This window comes from Delphinapterus leucas, chromosome 19 (genome assembly GCF_059928025.1).
Source record: "Delphinapterus leucas isolate spDelLeu-1000000601 "Yukka" chromosome 19, BTC_Dleu_Yukka2, whole genome shotgun sequence".
In the NCBI taxonomy this organism is placed as follows: domain Eukaryota; kingdom Metazoa; phylum Chordata; class Mammalia; order Artiodactyla; family Monodontidae; genus Delphinapterus; species Delphinapterus leucas.
Window position 1 is genome coordinate 37,083,970 of NC_143147.1, and position 16,981 is coordinate 37,100,950.

Below are 16,981 nucleotides of genomic sequence, written 5' to 3' on the forward strand. Positions count from 1 at the left end.
TTATTATCCCTCTTCTTTTCTGTTATTAATTAAAGCAGACATACAATTTTGGAGAGGTTTGCTCAAACTCCAGTCCTAAAACTTGCAATGTCCGGAGGACCCCAAATTCCAACATAGTAGTTGGATTATCTCCTACCTAAGTACTTTTGTTATCAGGATCCCCAAATATGCAGCTTTTCTGTTTGTTCAGTAACTTAAGATAATTAAATGAAGGAGAAAGAAATACTTGGGGGCCTTACTAAAGCTGGATATGATGGTATAAAGTTAAGGGGAGAGTTGGCAGAATTGACATCTGATGTACTTGGAATCATTGTCTACATCAGTCAAACCAAATCAATATATAGAAATAAAAGTTGTTTATAATTACATGTAAGTGTTTGTATTCTGAATTATCAGAAATTATCATCATCACTGGTCAAATGAGAGATAACTGTCCTAGTTCTTAACTTCTTATGGTACCGATGATCTTTACTAAGTGCTGCTAGATGGAAAGATGCAAATAAGGGGTATGTGTTTGGGCCTTACTTGTACACAGTGCCTGTTTACATGCTGTTTTGGAAGGTATGAGTCTATAAGGCATTTGCAGAGTAGACTCTGATATATATTAATAGCCATATATATATATATATATATTTAAAATGTATGCATTTAAAAATAAGGTAGGAAAAACAATAGGATAAATCATTTTAGAAACACTTTTTGCCCTCCCACTTCAAAGCAGATTTACCTAAGGTGATGGGTTTAGCACTCAAAAGAAATTTATTTTTATTGTACTGATTGGCAGATTTTATTTTTAAATGAGTTCAAGCTCTTTTAAAGAAGAGTATGAATTTACCTCTGTGTGGTCAATCTAAAGTAATGCTGTCAAGTAAGCTGATTTACCAGTGTGCAAAATTTGGATCCATTTATGTAGCTGTATTAGCCAGCTTGGGCTGCCATGACAAAATACCACAGACTGAGTGAATTAAATAACAGAAACTTATTTCTCACAGTTCTGGAGGCTGGAAAGTCCAATATCAAGGTACCAGCAAGGTAAGTTTTATTCTGAGGCCTCTTCTTTTGGCTTGTAGGCAGCCACCGTCTCTCTGTTAGCTCACATGATCTCCTCTTTGTGCGCATACAGCGATGGAGAGAGGGGTCAGAATCTCTTCTTATAAGACAGTAATTCTATCAGATCAAACTACAGCCACACTGGGGGTTCGGGTTTCAGCATATGAATTTTGTGGGAACACAAACATTCAGTCCATAACAATAGCAAACTGTTAAGTAGGCAGTAATTAATATTTGAGAATTAATACACTGTTTACATTTGAAAGAGGTCTGAGTGCAACAGTTTACGCTCTGCACAGAAGTTGCTCTTTCAGCATTATTACAGAGTGGCATAGAGGATGATCACTAGATTAGAAGTTACATTACTTTCCTTCCCTATAATTGACTCTATAACAAAGGTTTTTAACCTTTTTTGGTGTCAGTCTCCAATTTCTAACTCAAGACAATCCAATAGAGAATTTCTAAGATCTCTTTCCACTCAAAAATTCTTTGATTCTGAGAGTTCCACTTCCAGTATGACCGAATAATCTCCTGACAGACTAACCATCCCTCATAACTCAATTATAGACTGGCTGCCATATCAGTAAACAAAGGATGTCACAGTCATCAGAGATTGCAGCCACAGCCTATGGTGAGCTGGTGAGCCCTGAGGGAACTCAGGAAGAATACCTGCCATCTAGCAGCCATCAGACTGCGGCCACTCCCCAAGGTGAGCCCTGAGGAAACTCAGGATGTGAAAACACAGGATACTGGCCCCAGATAGCTGAGGTGCATATCAAAGGAATGATTCCAGTGAGCCCAGACTCTTGCATCTCCCTATACACAGAAAAGTGCTAAATTCCTTAACTTGGGATAACTGGTTTTCTTTAATTAACAATAACCTTTTGATGTTCCTGACTACCTGCTCTTTGTTGCAAAATTTCTATATAGTTTTCCCCCATTTCCTCTCGGAGCAGTTCCCTCAGGGTTACTTGAGATACTGCTTGCAGCATCCTAAAAGTTCCTGCCAAATAAAACAACTCTCAAAAAAAAAAAAGAACTCAGTTATAAACCCTAGGCAAAATAGAAAAACAACCACCTGAAGGCTCTGGAGAGTAAATAAAATCAGGCAGGTTCTGGACAATAGTCAAAACTTGGAAGAAGGAACAAACATGGCATAAGTTTCTTGTTTGTTCCACTTTCAGATTGAGGGCAGCACCCAGGGTTGGGACTAGCGTGAGGCAAGCAAGGCCTTCTTAAGGAGGCAATCACTCTTGTGTGCTGACTCTGCACTTGCATGAGCCTGAGGATGAGTACCTTCGTAAATTTTGCACCATGGACACCTTGCTTGCCTCACCCTACTCCAAGACCTAACAGGACCCATGGGACAGTAAGACTCTGATAACCTGAAATCTCTATGACGTGTGGAACTAGAAGATGAAGTTTGAGGCAACCACCACTACCAGAAAGTGAGGGAGGAAAGCCTAGAGAGCAGACAGCCAGATACAGGGCCCTCAAATTCTGTATATAAACTCCGCCCAACTCTCTGCCTGACCCCAAGCTCAGGGAAGATTGTAAGAGCCCAGCCAAGGGGGTAAAAAAAAACTGAACTGAGATTTGAGCCTGTGCCCAAGAGATAGATAGATCCTACAGCGTGAGTCCGACCAAGTAAATTTCCTGCAAAATCAAAAATATCAACACTCCTCAGAGTAATAACAGAATTCAGTTTCTGCAGTGTAACATTCATACTTTCCAGAATATAAACCAATATTACCAGTGTAAAAAGAAACAGGAAAATGTAACCATTCTTAAGCGAAAAGACAATGAGCTGAGACCAACTCCCAAAAGATCCAGATGTTGGAACAAGGGCTTGAAAGTACTTGTTATAACTATGTGCAATGAAGTAGAAGAAAATATATTCACAATGAAGGCAAAGATAGGATATCTAAGCAGAGAAACAGAAATCCTTTTTTAAACTAAATGGAATTTCTAAAAGTAAAAAACATAATATTTTAAAAAATTAGAACAATGGTATCCTGGGGAATGGTGGTAGGAATCAACTGGAAAGGTATCTTTCTGGGGTGATGGCAATGTTCTATATCTTGATGGAGTTTTAGATTATACATTTGTCAAAATTCAGTGAATGTACACTTAAGATTTGTGCATTTTATTGTATGTAAATTGTACATCAAAGAAAAATTTCTAGATAGTTGGGAACAACTGAAGAAGTCCCTAAATTAGAGAACTGCCTATAGCCTGACAAAGAGACTGTGGTACATGACTATTGTCTTTGAAGTTCATTCAAAAGTGGTTTTTGAGTGAATATATCCCACAGTGATGAGCATTCCAGGTAGAAAAAACAGTATCTAAAGAACCACAGAAGGAAAGAAGTCAATAATTCTAGGAGGCTACACACTAGGTGGGATTAATAGGACATGAAAATGAAAAAAAAAGATTGAAGCTGTATTTTAAAGTCTTTTTTTTAAATGAGGTTTTTTATACTGCTGCCCAGAGAGATTTCCCTCTGCTTTTTAAAATTTTGAATTAAAAGGAATAATTTATATATAATAAAATGTAAGTGTACAATTGACTGAGTTTTGCCAAATATATACGGTTGTGTAATACCACCATAATTGTATTACAGAACATTTCCATTACTCCAGAACTTTCTCATGTGCCCCTGTGTAATCAGTCCCCTCCATCACCCCTGGTCCCAGGCAGCCACTGACCTGCTTTCTGTCACTATAGTTTTGCCTTTTCTCATTTCATATAAATAGACTCCAAGTATGTAACACCTTACACTTAGTATACTGCTTTTGAGATTCATCCTTGGTGTTGTGTGCAGTTGTATCAATGTTCAGCAGTATTTCATTGATTGATATTCCACAATTTATTTATCCAGTCACCAACTGATGGTTATTTGAATTGCTTTCAGCTGGGGCTGTTATGAGTAAACTTTCTGTGCATATTCCAGTACGTGTCTTTCTGTAAGAAATGTGTTTTGAAAGGATTTTAAATGCCACACTATGGATTTTTGATTTTTTTAAGTGATAATCAACTCTTCTGTGAGCACTAATATTCTTTGAAGAGGAAAAAAAGCAAAGAGCTTTTATCTTTTATTAGAGTTTATAACTCTTTAATCAGTATTGAGTTTATCTGACTGCATGAAGGCTGTTGTTTCAAAATTTTACCCGCTCTACTAATGTGTTTTTATTGCTTTTCTTTGCATATTTTTAAAAACGCATTTAATAAAAATTTAAACAAATCTTTTTAAAGGCAAATATCCAAAAGAGTTCTTGTTTTTATGATTTTTTCAAATTTTATCTGAAAGTAATGTGAGATCCTTAATAGATTTTCAGATAATCACATTTTTTAAAAATCTAAAGAGAAGGATGTTAACAGCAAAATGCTACATGACTAGGGACTAGTGATGCTTAGAGTTGCATTATTTGTCCTTAGGGTGGGAACATAAATGATCTTGACCTAATTTCATCTGCTCTGTGATAGTGTTTCTAAAATTGCATGTCTGTTGGTCCTCCACTATCCTGTTGTCAAAATCCACAAGTAACAGTTGTGCAAATATTTGTAAGAAAGTTCCCCTGGTGAGTACAAAGACCTTATAACAACAGTAAAATTTCAAATATGCACAGGATTCACTGAACCATCAGGCCTCATGGGAAGCAGATTTCTTCAGTGGGTCAACAAATATTTCTTGGGTGCCCAGGATGTATGTGTGAGGCGCTGTTCTGAATCTGGTCACCACTCTACCAGGCCTCAGATAGTAGTCACTCAACAAATGTGAGGAGAAAAAGTGTCGAGTAAAGTTTCTGACAGATCCAGAGCCTAGCTAGGTATAAGGAGACAGAAGCACTGCTGAGAATGTTCAAGAGGTTACCATGCTGGACAAGCGTGAGGGAGATTTTGACCAGCTGGACTAGGGATAGCTTGGATGAGATTCCAAATCAGATTGAGAGGTGGGATCTAGAGATTTGAGTCCACCATCTCCAAGCTCACTTTTTCTGCCCAAGTTTACTGTGCCTAAATTTAAGATGCCATAATCCCTTTTATGTATTATCTCTCTCTCCCTTCTTCTGTTCCTATTTTCCTAATTCAAGTCTGTCTACCTATAACTCTCAGGCAACTGTTAGTTGCAGGCAAATAGTAGTATCCATTTTGGACTACCTAACATATTCCTGGTACTCTTAACCAGAGGAAATCAAGCTTGCTTGACAGCAACTTTGCCACTTCTAATTACTAAAATCAGTCTTGCTGAGTGGAGAAGAACAAAGATGGCAGTTCATTTTTTTCCCTTCTAATACATGGATTAATTCATGTTCAGCAGCCACTGACCTCTTAATATCTTTATTATTGTAACAATAGCGGTGCTTTAAAGAAATCCTGTTTATCTTTGTACACTAAAGGGAATTAGGAACACACACACACACACACACACACACACACACACGTGACCTCTTTAGGCTGATTATGCAGAGGGAGATCTCATACTCTAGTGAAGAAAGCTTCAGCAGGTTTGATGCTGTTTTATTAGTGCACAAAATGAAGTTTGTTGTAGGTTATTGATTTTAAGCCAAACAAACCTAACCAGATCATTCCCCCAGCATCGTCTGAATGCCCAGAGACAACACCCAGTGAAATTCTGCATTCTCACCTTCAGTCTGGGTCATGGGATTGAAAGCTAACTGCCTAAGAAAGAACATTTCAGCTGGCTTCTCGAATGTCTGCATATCAGAGTTCAAGGAAATCACCCCATGATTTTAACTGTAAAATACTGTAAAATTTCAGCTGTAAAAATCCTGACTTTTGCATCTGTTGGGAAAAGAAATGTAGAAAGTAAATGTTAGCTTTTTCCCTCCTCCTAACTGGGTATTAGTGTAGTATTTGCCCAAAAATAGTGACAAGATAAAGAGGATTATGAACCACCAAATAACCTCTAGGGATATTTTTACCATATTGTTCTTTAATATATTACAGCTTTTAACCTGCTCAGTGAATGACCTCTAATTAGAAAGGACTTACATCTAATTATGTTAACATTTGAACTCCTAAATTTAAGACATACTGATATAAAAACATAAAATCTTCCTACATTATATAGTCATTTGATTTTTTGTTTGTTTGTTCAAATGATGATGTATGTAACCGTGTGTAAAAAATCAGATCACAGATCCTAAATTGTCTGTTAATATAGAGTTTATGCAAGTCTAATTTTAAGGAAAGTTTAAAGCACAATTCACAAAATCTATATAGGTTTTTAATAAATTATGTCCTTAGAAAGTTTTTATACTTAAAATACTGCATTATTTGGTTATTTACAGGTTACAACCATCTCTCAGTATAATAGGTTCATCTGTCATAGGAAAATTAGCTAGTAGTTCTTTAAAAATTGGCACTGCAGTTCATACCTACAAATTAACTTGTACAATCGTAACTCTAACATTAAAATGTCTCTAAGATAGACTGCTTTGTGTTTAAGCGTAAACATTATTTCAGTTTCTTTCAAAAGAGCATTTCTCTAGGTAATAATGCAGAATTTGAAATGTTGAGAGTTCTTTTCTTTTGTTCTTCAGAAAGTTAAGCAAAATACTTTTGGACCATTTAAAAATATTGATTGTTGGCAATGCTAACAGGAATTAGGGAAATGGAAGCAGCATGACAATAGTTAAAAGCATAGGCTGTAGCACCAGATTGCTTGGGTTCAAATTGTGGCTGCACCATTTTTTAGTGTGACAATGGGCAATTTACTTAAACCTCTTTATCCCTCAGTTTCTTCTCTGTAAGATGAGGTTAATAATAACACCTATCTCAAATGATTGTTAGGATAAAATGAGTTAATATTTTTTAAATACCTAGAAAAATGCCAGGCATATAGAAATCTCTGTGTAAACATTTGATAAACACATAGTTTATGATTAGGACAGTAATTCTCACATGATTCTAGACTGATACCGGTTTCATGTTATCATCTTTTGGATAAAACGATATTTGTATCCTTTGATTTTTGAACTTTCTATTAGGACCAGGGAGGTAAGATATAGGTTCCATGGTGGTTATACCGGACCTGGCTAGTACTGGCTTACAAGAATTCTGTGAGCTAATTGTGAAACATAGTCATTATTAAAAATTAAAAATTGTATTAAATTTTCAGTTTAAACATTTAAAAGAGGGATAAATACTCAAAACTTACCACTTCCTAATTATTTTCCTTATCTTTGTCATTGAGATTATTTATGTCTCATATCCGGGAATACTATATCATGGCTTACTACTACATATTTCTTCCCAACTCTGTAGTCATTGATGTCACATAAGTAGCTTGAAATCAGTTATGGTAGGAGTATTTACACCATGGAAATCAGCAAATGCTACAAATTAGGGCTCCTGCTGCCCCCAAGAGCTGGTTGTTACGCATTTATCATCATACCACTCATTGAGGGTCAGAGTGTCCCACTGGTTTCTGTTATTCTTTTATTAAGTGTTATCATGAGTGAAATAGAGACTATATAATTTCCTGTACTGGGAGAGGATTCTAAAAAATATCCCAGTATATTAATGGAGATTTCCCCTGTAGATAATTTAAACACCTTTCCTATATTAAGCAGCCAAATTTCTCTATATCTCTAGAACCATAAATGAAGGAGAAGGAAGGAGCTGTTATTTTCCTTACTCTGAATAATAATTGTCTCCTTTTGTATATATATCATATAGTTATATATTCTCTAATAAGAGTCTCACGATAACCCTGTGAGCTAGGCAAGCTGACTGCTATTATCACTATCATATAGACTCCACAAGATTATTACTTTCCCATAGTTTTTCAATTATAATTGAGGAACATTACATATAGATTCAGATTTTGTGACTGCAAAAGATTTCACTGTGATATATATCATATTCTTTAGTGAAGCTTTATTAATTGTGAGTTAGGTTCTCTCTTTCTTTCTTTCTTTCTCATAGTCACCCTTCCGCCCAAGCTCTTTCCCTCTCTTTTCTCTTTTTCTCAAGATATCAGATGCTAAAAGTTAAATGTGTTTGAGTTTTCATAACAACTACACTAGAAAATGTTTTTCAGATAAATTTGGTTATTTGAGTCCTCTGAGACTGATGGTGTTGTCTTTCTCTATTGTGTTCTTGGAATTCTCATTCTCCAGTGTTTCTCCCCATCCCAGCTCCTGCTATCATCCATGTGAGTCCACCACCTTTACTTTTCAGTTCTTTTTGTCCAATGCCCATTTTTTCCCACTTTACCATGGTCTTCCAATTCCACCACAAACCTTGGCACCACAGACAGTGGTTCAGACTCCTGACTCTCCCTCTCAAACCTCCCACCTTTCCAGCTCACTACATAGTTTATTTTCCTCAATAAGATCTCCTATTTTCTCTATCCTTCAGCCTCCACTGTTATTTTTACTTGTCTTCTTATTCAGCTTAAAGTCTGGGGTCCATTATTCCAATCACTCTTACACATTCCCTCAGCTCACTTGGCACTCTCTCCTTCCCTCCCGCTGTTTAACAAGACTCTGGGCCTCAACAAGCTCAGTCATTACCTTCTGCGTGATACACCCAAGTAACGAGCATCACAGCAGTCACACAACCATAGTTCACTAGATTCCACTAGATCTCTTAATGTGTAATTATAATTATTTTAAAGCTCAATATTTTCTCTGGATCTGGTTCTGTTGGTGGTTTTATCTTTTGGCAATGGATCTTTTTCTCTTGCTTTTCTGTGTCTCATAATTGTGATTGTCAGTATTTGGAGGTACAGAACTGTAGAGACTGGGGTAAATGTTATTTAAACCCTGAAATGGGTCTGTCTCTTCTCTGTCAGGCCTTTAGTGTGCGTTTGCAGGGGAGGGTGGTTATTCACTCTCATTTGTAGGCAAGCTGGATTTGCATTTTGTTTCTAGGGTTCTATTGAGTTTACCACAGACTTCAAATTCCTCTAGTGCTTGTCTGCTGTCCTCTTGTGCTCATGTGAGGTCTGGGGTGCTGGGGGTAGGGGTTCTAGGTATGCCTGCCCCATCCTCAGCAGGCAGCAGGCTCCACACACCTGCATCACAGTGGACATTTACTGTCTGCTCTCTTGCCCTCTCCCAGAGTAGGCAGCTCAGTGTCAGGTGAGTGGTGCATGTGGGGAGTGAGGGGGTGTGGAGAGACTCTCGGCTTTCCTACTCTGGTCTCTGGGTTTCAGACAGGCCCCATGCCCAAGTCTCAGGGGTAGGACTTTCCCAGCCTTCCTGTCCCTTCTTAGTGGCAAACAACCCTACCTCCTACTAAGTGCTCAAGTGGGTTTCCTGCCCCGCTCCTTGTGGAAGACAAACTCTGCGTCACATCAGTGCAGGATTCTGGATTTGAAAGGTTTCCTGCCCTCACCCCTCCATGACTTAGTGTCAGTGCAGGGTGAAGACATCAGGTTTTCTACCCACCTCACCCCACCAGGACAAATGAGGTTTTCATGGAGTCTGGGAGGGACTGTGAGTGTGACAGTTTCTTGCCCCTCCCCCAGGAACAGATGACTTGCCTTCTGTCACTCAGATTCCTGTCCACATGTGGGAGTGTCCCTTGTTCCTCCCCGAACTGCAGCCGGCTATTACTTCATATCAGAGGAGGGTCCAGGTCATGGATGATACTTCTGCTCCACCCTCGAACCTTTGCAGGTCCTGCATGTGCCCACACTACCCAGGGGCTCTCTCAGGTCTCCTGCCTACCCCTTGTCTTTCTCATGAGCAAAGAGCTGTTCAGGGAGAGCAGGCTCTCCTTGTGTCTAGGGCTCCCGGGGACACCAAACTATCACGCTAGCCCATAAGCAGGCTTTACAAATTTATTACAGTTTTAGATATTTTCTTCCTACCCACTTTTATGGCAAGACTTCTTCCTGTGCTCTGCCAAGAGAGAAAGAGTTCACGTGCCCCATCTTCCCTCAGAGGGGCTTGTCACCCTTTGGAATTCAGTTCACCTGAGGGTCAGCTCAGGTGAGGAACTCAGTCTCTGAGGAACTAAACAAAATTTTTAAAATTTTTTTTAGGTTGTGCAGCTTTCCGCACATATGGTGGGAGCAACATTCTCTTGCAGCTTTCTTCATCTTAAACAGTAGCATATCTCCAGCTTTCCTGTTAAGAAACTTTCAAACAATTTTAACATGGCCTGCAAAACCCTGCATAGTCATATTTGCCTGTCTCTCCGGCTCACTCTTGTATCAGTCCCCTCCTAACTCACTCACTATTCTCCGGGAACAATGATTTCTCAGTTCCTCAAACATGCCAAGCTCTTCCCCATCCCAGAGCCTTTGCACTTGCTGTTCACTCAACCTAGTGTTCTTGCCCACGTCTGTACCTGGATAACTCCAGCAATTTCAGAGATCCTTCTTTCATCCTACATCCCTTTATCCACACTGTACATAAAGTACTTCCTCATTCTTTCTCACAGCTGGACAATATCCCGTTATCTGATATATAGTCTTTAATCAGTCCCCATTGGTGGTTATTTAGATTATTTTCAATCTTTTACTTTTACAATTAATAATCTTGTACATAAAGGTTATCTATAAGATAAATTCCTGGAAGAATTGCTGGATTAAATGGCCCATGGAGCCAGTTCAGCGTAGTGGTTAAGAGTCTGGGCTCTACTGCCTGCCAGCTGTGTAACCTTGGGCAAGTGATGGAACCTCTCCATGCCTGTTTCCTCATTTGTAAAATAGGGATAATAATAGTACCTCGTAAAATTGTTGTGAGGCCTAAGAGAGTTGGTACATGTGTAATGCAATGTCTAGCACATGGTCACTCCATTAATGTGAACTGCTGTTATTAGCGTTTAAAATTTTAGGTAGATCTTAAAAAGTTTCTCCCCATACATATGTTATCATATGTATACTCCCATGAGTATGAGAATGACTGCCTCTTCATACCCTCAACACAGTGTCTTATTAAACTATTTTTTACTCTTTGCTAACATGATGAACACAGCCTCTCATACTAGTTTAATTTGTATTTCTCTTGTTAAGAGTGAAATTAAGCCTATTTTCATATGTTTAAGTACATTTATGTCCTGAATGTTCCACATGTTTCACAGACTCCTATTTGTCATTTCCTTTCTCTTACTGATTTGTAGGAGTTATTTATGTATTAAGGAGTTTAACCTTTGTCTGTGCTATGAGTTACTCTTTCATAGTATTCAATACTTTTCTTTCCTAGTACTTATTCCTACTTTTAATGGTGTCTTTATTTATGATTACTTTTTAAAGTTTCATAAGACCAAGGTACATGTTAATTTGTTAATCATTATGTATTGAACACCAGGTAAAATGCTAAACACAGAAAAATAATCACTAAAAAAAATGATCAATAAATATTTAATGAAGGGGCCAAATATGACAAAGAGAACTTTCCTACGTAAATAGACTGGGAAAATAGAAGGGAAACTATTTTGTATGGACAGGTGATGAGTTTGGTTTTGGATATGTGGAGTGTTAGGTGACAGCCAGTGTTCTAAGCTGAATATGCACGAGACTCCTACTTTGGCAAAATACTCATGAAGAGTATTTTGAAACAAATGATCTCTGATGGGAAGAATGTTATGTGAGGGTTCATAAACAAATACTTCCAATCAGAAACAATAGTTGTCATAACAGTTTTAAAGCAAAGATGAAAAGGAAAGATAGAAGCATTATATATTTGCAAGTATAAAGATGTGGGGAATGTAGAAAAAATTTAATGCCTTGGGACTATAACAATTATTGAAAAGTATTTAGATAGTATGTTGTAATTATACCCAAATCACTTATTGTGAAGGGATGAAAATCTTTACTAAAGGACAATTGCGTCCATCATAGTTATATAAGCTTGTAGAAATCAAAAGCGCCCTTTTTCTAAAAAGTAGGTTATTTGGTGTATCAATATATTGTGGTTTTTAACTTATAATTAATTGGACAGTGATTGTGTTTTCTATTACTGAACTATCACTGAAAGATAGTCGCTATCAATTTAGTCCCCAAGTCTGTTTTTTACAGACTATATTAACTGCATGAAGAAGAAGAAACCACTCAGTCTTCTAAAAAGAAATGCTATTTTTTCAGAAAAGAGAATTTATCCTAAAATATTGTTCAATAAACAGGAATATCTTGATGGCTACAGTCATTGAATAACCATTTTGACTTATATGGATATGAATTGGTACCTTTAATAAGACTGTTGTGAAGTTATAGTCCTTGTTTACTAATTGTAAGAAAATAATCAGGGCAGGAACTCTATTTTGATGGCATGGGGATGCGGTATCCCAATGTCAATCTCAATTCTCAAATGATCCTATAGATTAAAAGATACTGTCTTTAAAGTATACATATTTTTTTCTCCTCATTAAAAAAAAGACCTGTGAATTAATAAATTAGGAATATGGCTATAATTGCACTGAAGAGACAAGTCATTCAAACAAAAATCTTAGTCACATTAGAATGACTTTCTACTTTTAGCGTGTCTTTGCCCTATTGATCATCATTCCTGGCATTTCTGAACCTTTTTGTCATAAAAGCAGGGTTTTTGTGTACAGTCATCAGATTCTTCCCTTCAGGTGAGGGGCTTGTCAGCGAAAAATGAAGTGATCTATAACAAAGGCGTAGAAAGTGTAAAGGTGATAAATCTACGTGAACTGCAGGCAGTTGAGCATGGCCTGTCTGGCTGAGCGTGTGCTGGCCATGGTTACTATCGGAGATATATGTAGTGTCACTTCAGGTGCTTTTAAGAAGCCAGTCATTTGCTTATGCTGAGTTCCCAGATATGCTTATTTTGTGCTTAAAGCAGGAACATTTATTCATTAAGGGAAAAAAGAAACTCCTAGGTGGCCTGTGTTAATCCACAAAGGAAGTAGTTACAGAATTCTGGGCCAGGCTCTTATTTTATACAACTGTGTTAAAAGACTGGAGGTAAATATAAAGTAAAGCTTGTTTTGTTTTTCTTATAAAAATGACATCATTAGAGCTATTCTCAAAGAATATGAAGTGAATGATGATAGAGAAAGGTTTTATTTTGTTCATAGTTGCTGTTCCTGCATTTTTGCTCTGCCCCTTGCTGAGACTTGGGGAAATGGTTTGTTGTTACAGCTCAGTTACTTTCTAAAGAAGTAGGCTACCTGCACCAGGAGTCTGTTCTTTGATGTGTTAATGTTCTTATACTCATCAAAGGAGCCTTGATAAGTCAATACCAAAGACTGATCCAAAAGGTCAGTTAAAATCCTTAACAGCAGCAGTCCCCAACCTTTTTTTTTTAAATTTATTTATTTACTTATTAATTTTGGCTGCATTGGGTTTTTGTTGCTGCGTGCGGGCTTTTCTCTAGTTACAGAGAGCGGGGGCTACTCTTTGTTGCGGTGCGAGGGCTTCTCACTGCGGTGGTTTCTTTTGTTGTGGAGCACCAGCTGTGGAGCATCAGCTCTAGAGCACAGGTTCAGCAGGCATTGCTGCGCGGCATGTGGGATCTTCCCGGACCAGGGCTCGAACCCGTGTCCCCTGCATTGGCAGGCGGATTCTTTAACCACTGCGCCACCAGGAAAGTCCAGTCCCCAACCTTTTCGGCACCGGTTTCCTGGAAGACAGTTCCACAGCTTCGCTCACTCTCCCGCTGCTCACCTGCTGTGTGACCCGTTCCTAACAAACCGCAGACCAATACTGGTCCATGGCCTGGGGGTTGGGGACATCTGCTTAACAGTATTCAGGGGTGGAGCCAAGGGATGGAAACCCTTGTGTTCTAAAGGAGTACCACCCATAATTGGAATAGAAGAGAATGGGCTGCCTCAACCTGGGCCTGTTCTGTTGGTATGATGAGGACAAAAATGTACTTATTTATAGAAAGATGGCCAAATGATTGCTTGCTTACTTCAGTCTGCACCTCTTTATAGCTAATTATTCTCAATCCCATTACTGAAATGGAAGCTGAGTTTAGCAAATTGTTTGGCCGTTAACATTTAGTGCACAAAATTCTTAATTAACAAAATAAAATACTACAATCCATTGTAAATCACTTTGCTAAACTTTTAGGCTTCGTAAGGAATTTTGTCTTGTCCAAGAGCTACTTTCAAACCGCTTGCTGATCTGGTACTCATATGTCGATTCCCTGTGGAGCTGAGTGAAAGAATGTAAAGGGAGCCGATTAAAGAAACTTTGAGCCCGAATAGACAAGCAGAGGCCATCTTGTCCATCCTTCTGCCTCCAGGCAAAAACCATCACCTGCACCAAAAATTTTTGCTTGAATCCTGCTGACAAAAATGCTCACCGGGCTTCCCTAGTGGCGCAGTGGTTGGGGGTCCGCCTGCCGATGCAGGAGACGCGGGTTCATGCCCCGGTTCGGGAGGATCCCGCATGCCGCAGAGCGGCTGGGCCCGTGAGCCATGGCCGCTGAGCCTGCGCGTCCGGAGCCTGTGATCCGCAATGGGAGAGGCCACAGCAGTGAGAGGCCCGCGTACCGAAAAAAAAAAAAAAAAATGCTCACCACATGTAAATGACAAGTTATGATCCATTTAATGCAACTAAAGCAGATTGTTAACTGTTCAAGACTTATTTATTGTGTTCTAAGATGCTGAGTATGAAAGCTCATCTGAATTGTTTCAATTCCTCCTTTCTAGACAATTATTTTGTACAAGAAATGTACTCAAATAATTGTAAAGCTGTGGGAAATTTGTGTCCAGGAAATAAAGTTATCTTTATCATCTTATTAAATCTATTTTTGGTTTCCTTTCACTCAAGGTCTACCTTACGGGTGGGAGGAAGCTTACACAGCAGATGGAATCAAGTACTTCATCAAGTAAGTACAAGCATCTCAACCAAGTAAGCAATTTTCTTCACATCTGGAGAGAACCTGGAAGTTGCAGAATAATCAGTAATACCAAGAAACCCTCTTGGAGGTTACAAAAATTAGTAACAAGAAGTGAAACTTCACCATTTTCATTTCATGTGATTTAAATGCTAGTATCAGATATCATTTAGGAAAAAAAAACCCTAATAATTATTTCAAGGGAAACATCAAAAAATTGGAACAGGATTGTCATTTGAACCTAAATGTTGGCTGCCTCAATTCACTTTTGGCTAAAAGTATTAATATTTATGCAAAGTTAATATCTAATGAAAAAGTCTGCTTTGTCTCAAAACTTATTAACAATATTAATAATAATCAACATTTTTTCATGCTTTGCAGTGTACACAGTTCATTCATTCTGCAATTTTTTTTTTTTTTTTTTTTTTGCGGTACACGGGACTCTCACGGTTGTGGCCTCTCCCGTTGCGGAGCACAGGCTCTGGACGCGCAGGCTCAGCGGCCATGGCTCACGGGCCTAGCTGCTCCGCAGCATGTGGGATCTTTCCGGACCGGGGCATGAACCCGTGTCTCCTGAATCGGCAGGCGGACTCTCAAGCACTGTGCCACCAGGGAAGCCCTGCAAATATTTTTTGAGCATTTGCTGTGCGCCAGGCAGTATTCCATACCTTGGAGATACAGTAGTGAGATATACAGGCTATATATATTCTATATATTCTCTGATATCTAGGAATTTACTTAATAGTGAGGAAAAACATACAATATATAACTGAGGAGATAAATGAGACAGTATATGAACAAACCTCATCTCAATGGAGTCTCAGAACATCCTTCATTTATAGATGAAAAAAATAAGAGCCTAGAGTAGTTGCCAAAAAATCCACAGCTAACTAAGTCACCAAGCCAGAAAGGAACCCAAGTCTTCTGATACCAGGATTCTCTCTAGTGTACTAGACTGATAGAGACCTCTCTTTGCAAGCCTCAACAGAAATACATTTTCTAGCTGCTGGACTGGTTAATTTTACTCTGGACACAGCAACCTGGTATACTTCCACTATGTTCTGAGTAGCTCTTTTCATGTCAGAGTTGGAGTTATGAGGACACAAGGGGGATTCCCAGCACCCTCTTAAAATCCCACGAGACTTCCTTATATGACCCTTTTTTAGCAAATGATACTTGGTATGCATTTGGGGAGGAAAAGAGAGATGTGTCCTTGCTGTTCTTTCAAATGTGCAAGTATTTTTCAAAGCAATATCCACATTTTGGATTCTCAAGCTCTGTGACTTTACACAGGTTTCTCCATCTCTCTTCATCTCAGTTTTCTCATCAAAAAATAAGGGGAATTGTACCTACTTTATAGAGTTGTTAAATGTTAAGCACCTAGCATAAAATTTTGAACACAGTAGATACCTAATAAAATAGTCATCATTAACTTACAACATGGAGAAAACATCATGGTGGAAAAAAGAACAGGAAAAATCGTATGACCATTAAAGACATTGAAAATTCAGAAGCTTCATATTTTGAAAAGATTTAAGGAAAAGCTAAGGGTAAACCTGGCAAAGTATTTTCTTGATTTTTTTTTCTTGTGGTCTCTAGCAAAAAGTAATTAATAAAGCAAAGGTGTAGTTTATAATACATGAAGGAGAAAGGGACCTTTGGAGCAAACGACCCCGGAATTCCATGAACAGATTACATTTAGCGCCATACTATTCACTTCCCAAATCATAACTCTTCTGGAAGGAAAGTTTCACTTCAATATGCTGTATTAACTATGTTCAGTTCCTGAGAGATTTGAATCACTGTACTGTAGGGGTGACAAGAAAATGAAAAACCACATCCAAATTTGCACTGGGTTTCTTTCTTATGTTCACTTTGTAATGGATAAGGGGAGAGATGTGGGGATGTGGGGAGCGGTGATGCTCAACAGCCAGGCATACGTTAGGTGTATTTTTCTATGCATTGTATTCTCTAATCTTCTTAACACTGTAGAAAGTGGGCATCGCTCAGCTCTTAATAGGACGATATTATGATGGTGATGAGCTGCATCCTGCCCTCAGCCATGCCTGTCTCCTAGAAGGTCCCCAAAAGAAATGCCCCATCAAAGGAAGGCAAACTAGCATTCATTGTAAACCCAG

General features: G+C 38.5%; 1 protein-coding gene across 1 annotated transcript in view; it reads left to right on the forward strand.

Annotated features, from left to right (window-relative positions):
* The window catches only part of STXBP4 (syntaxin binding protein 4), a 189,695-nt gene that overhangs the window by 141,211 nt on the left and 31,503 nt on the right, over positions 1 to 16,981 (forward strand). The window contains exon 17 of the mRNA XM_022552629.2: positions 14,777 to 14,834. Within this exon, the coding sequence (XP_022408337.1) occupies positions 14,777 to 14,834 (58 nt within the window). The remainder of the gene's footprint in view (positions 1 to 14,776; positions 14,835 to 16,981) is intronic.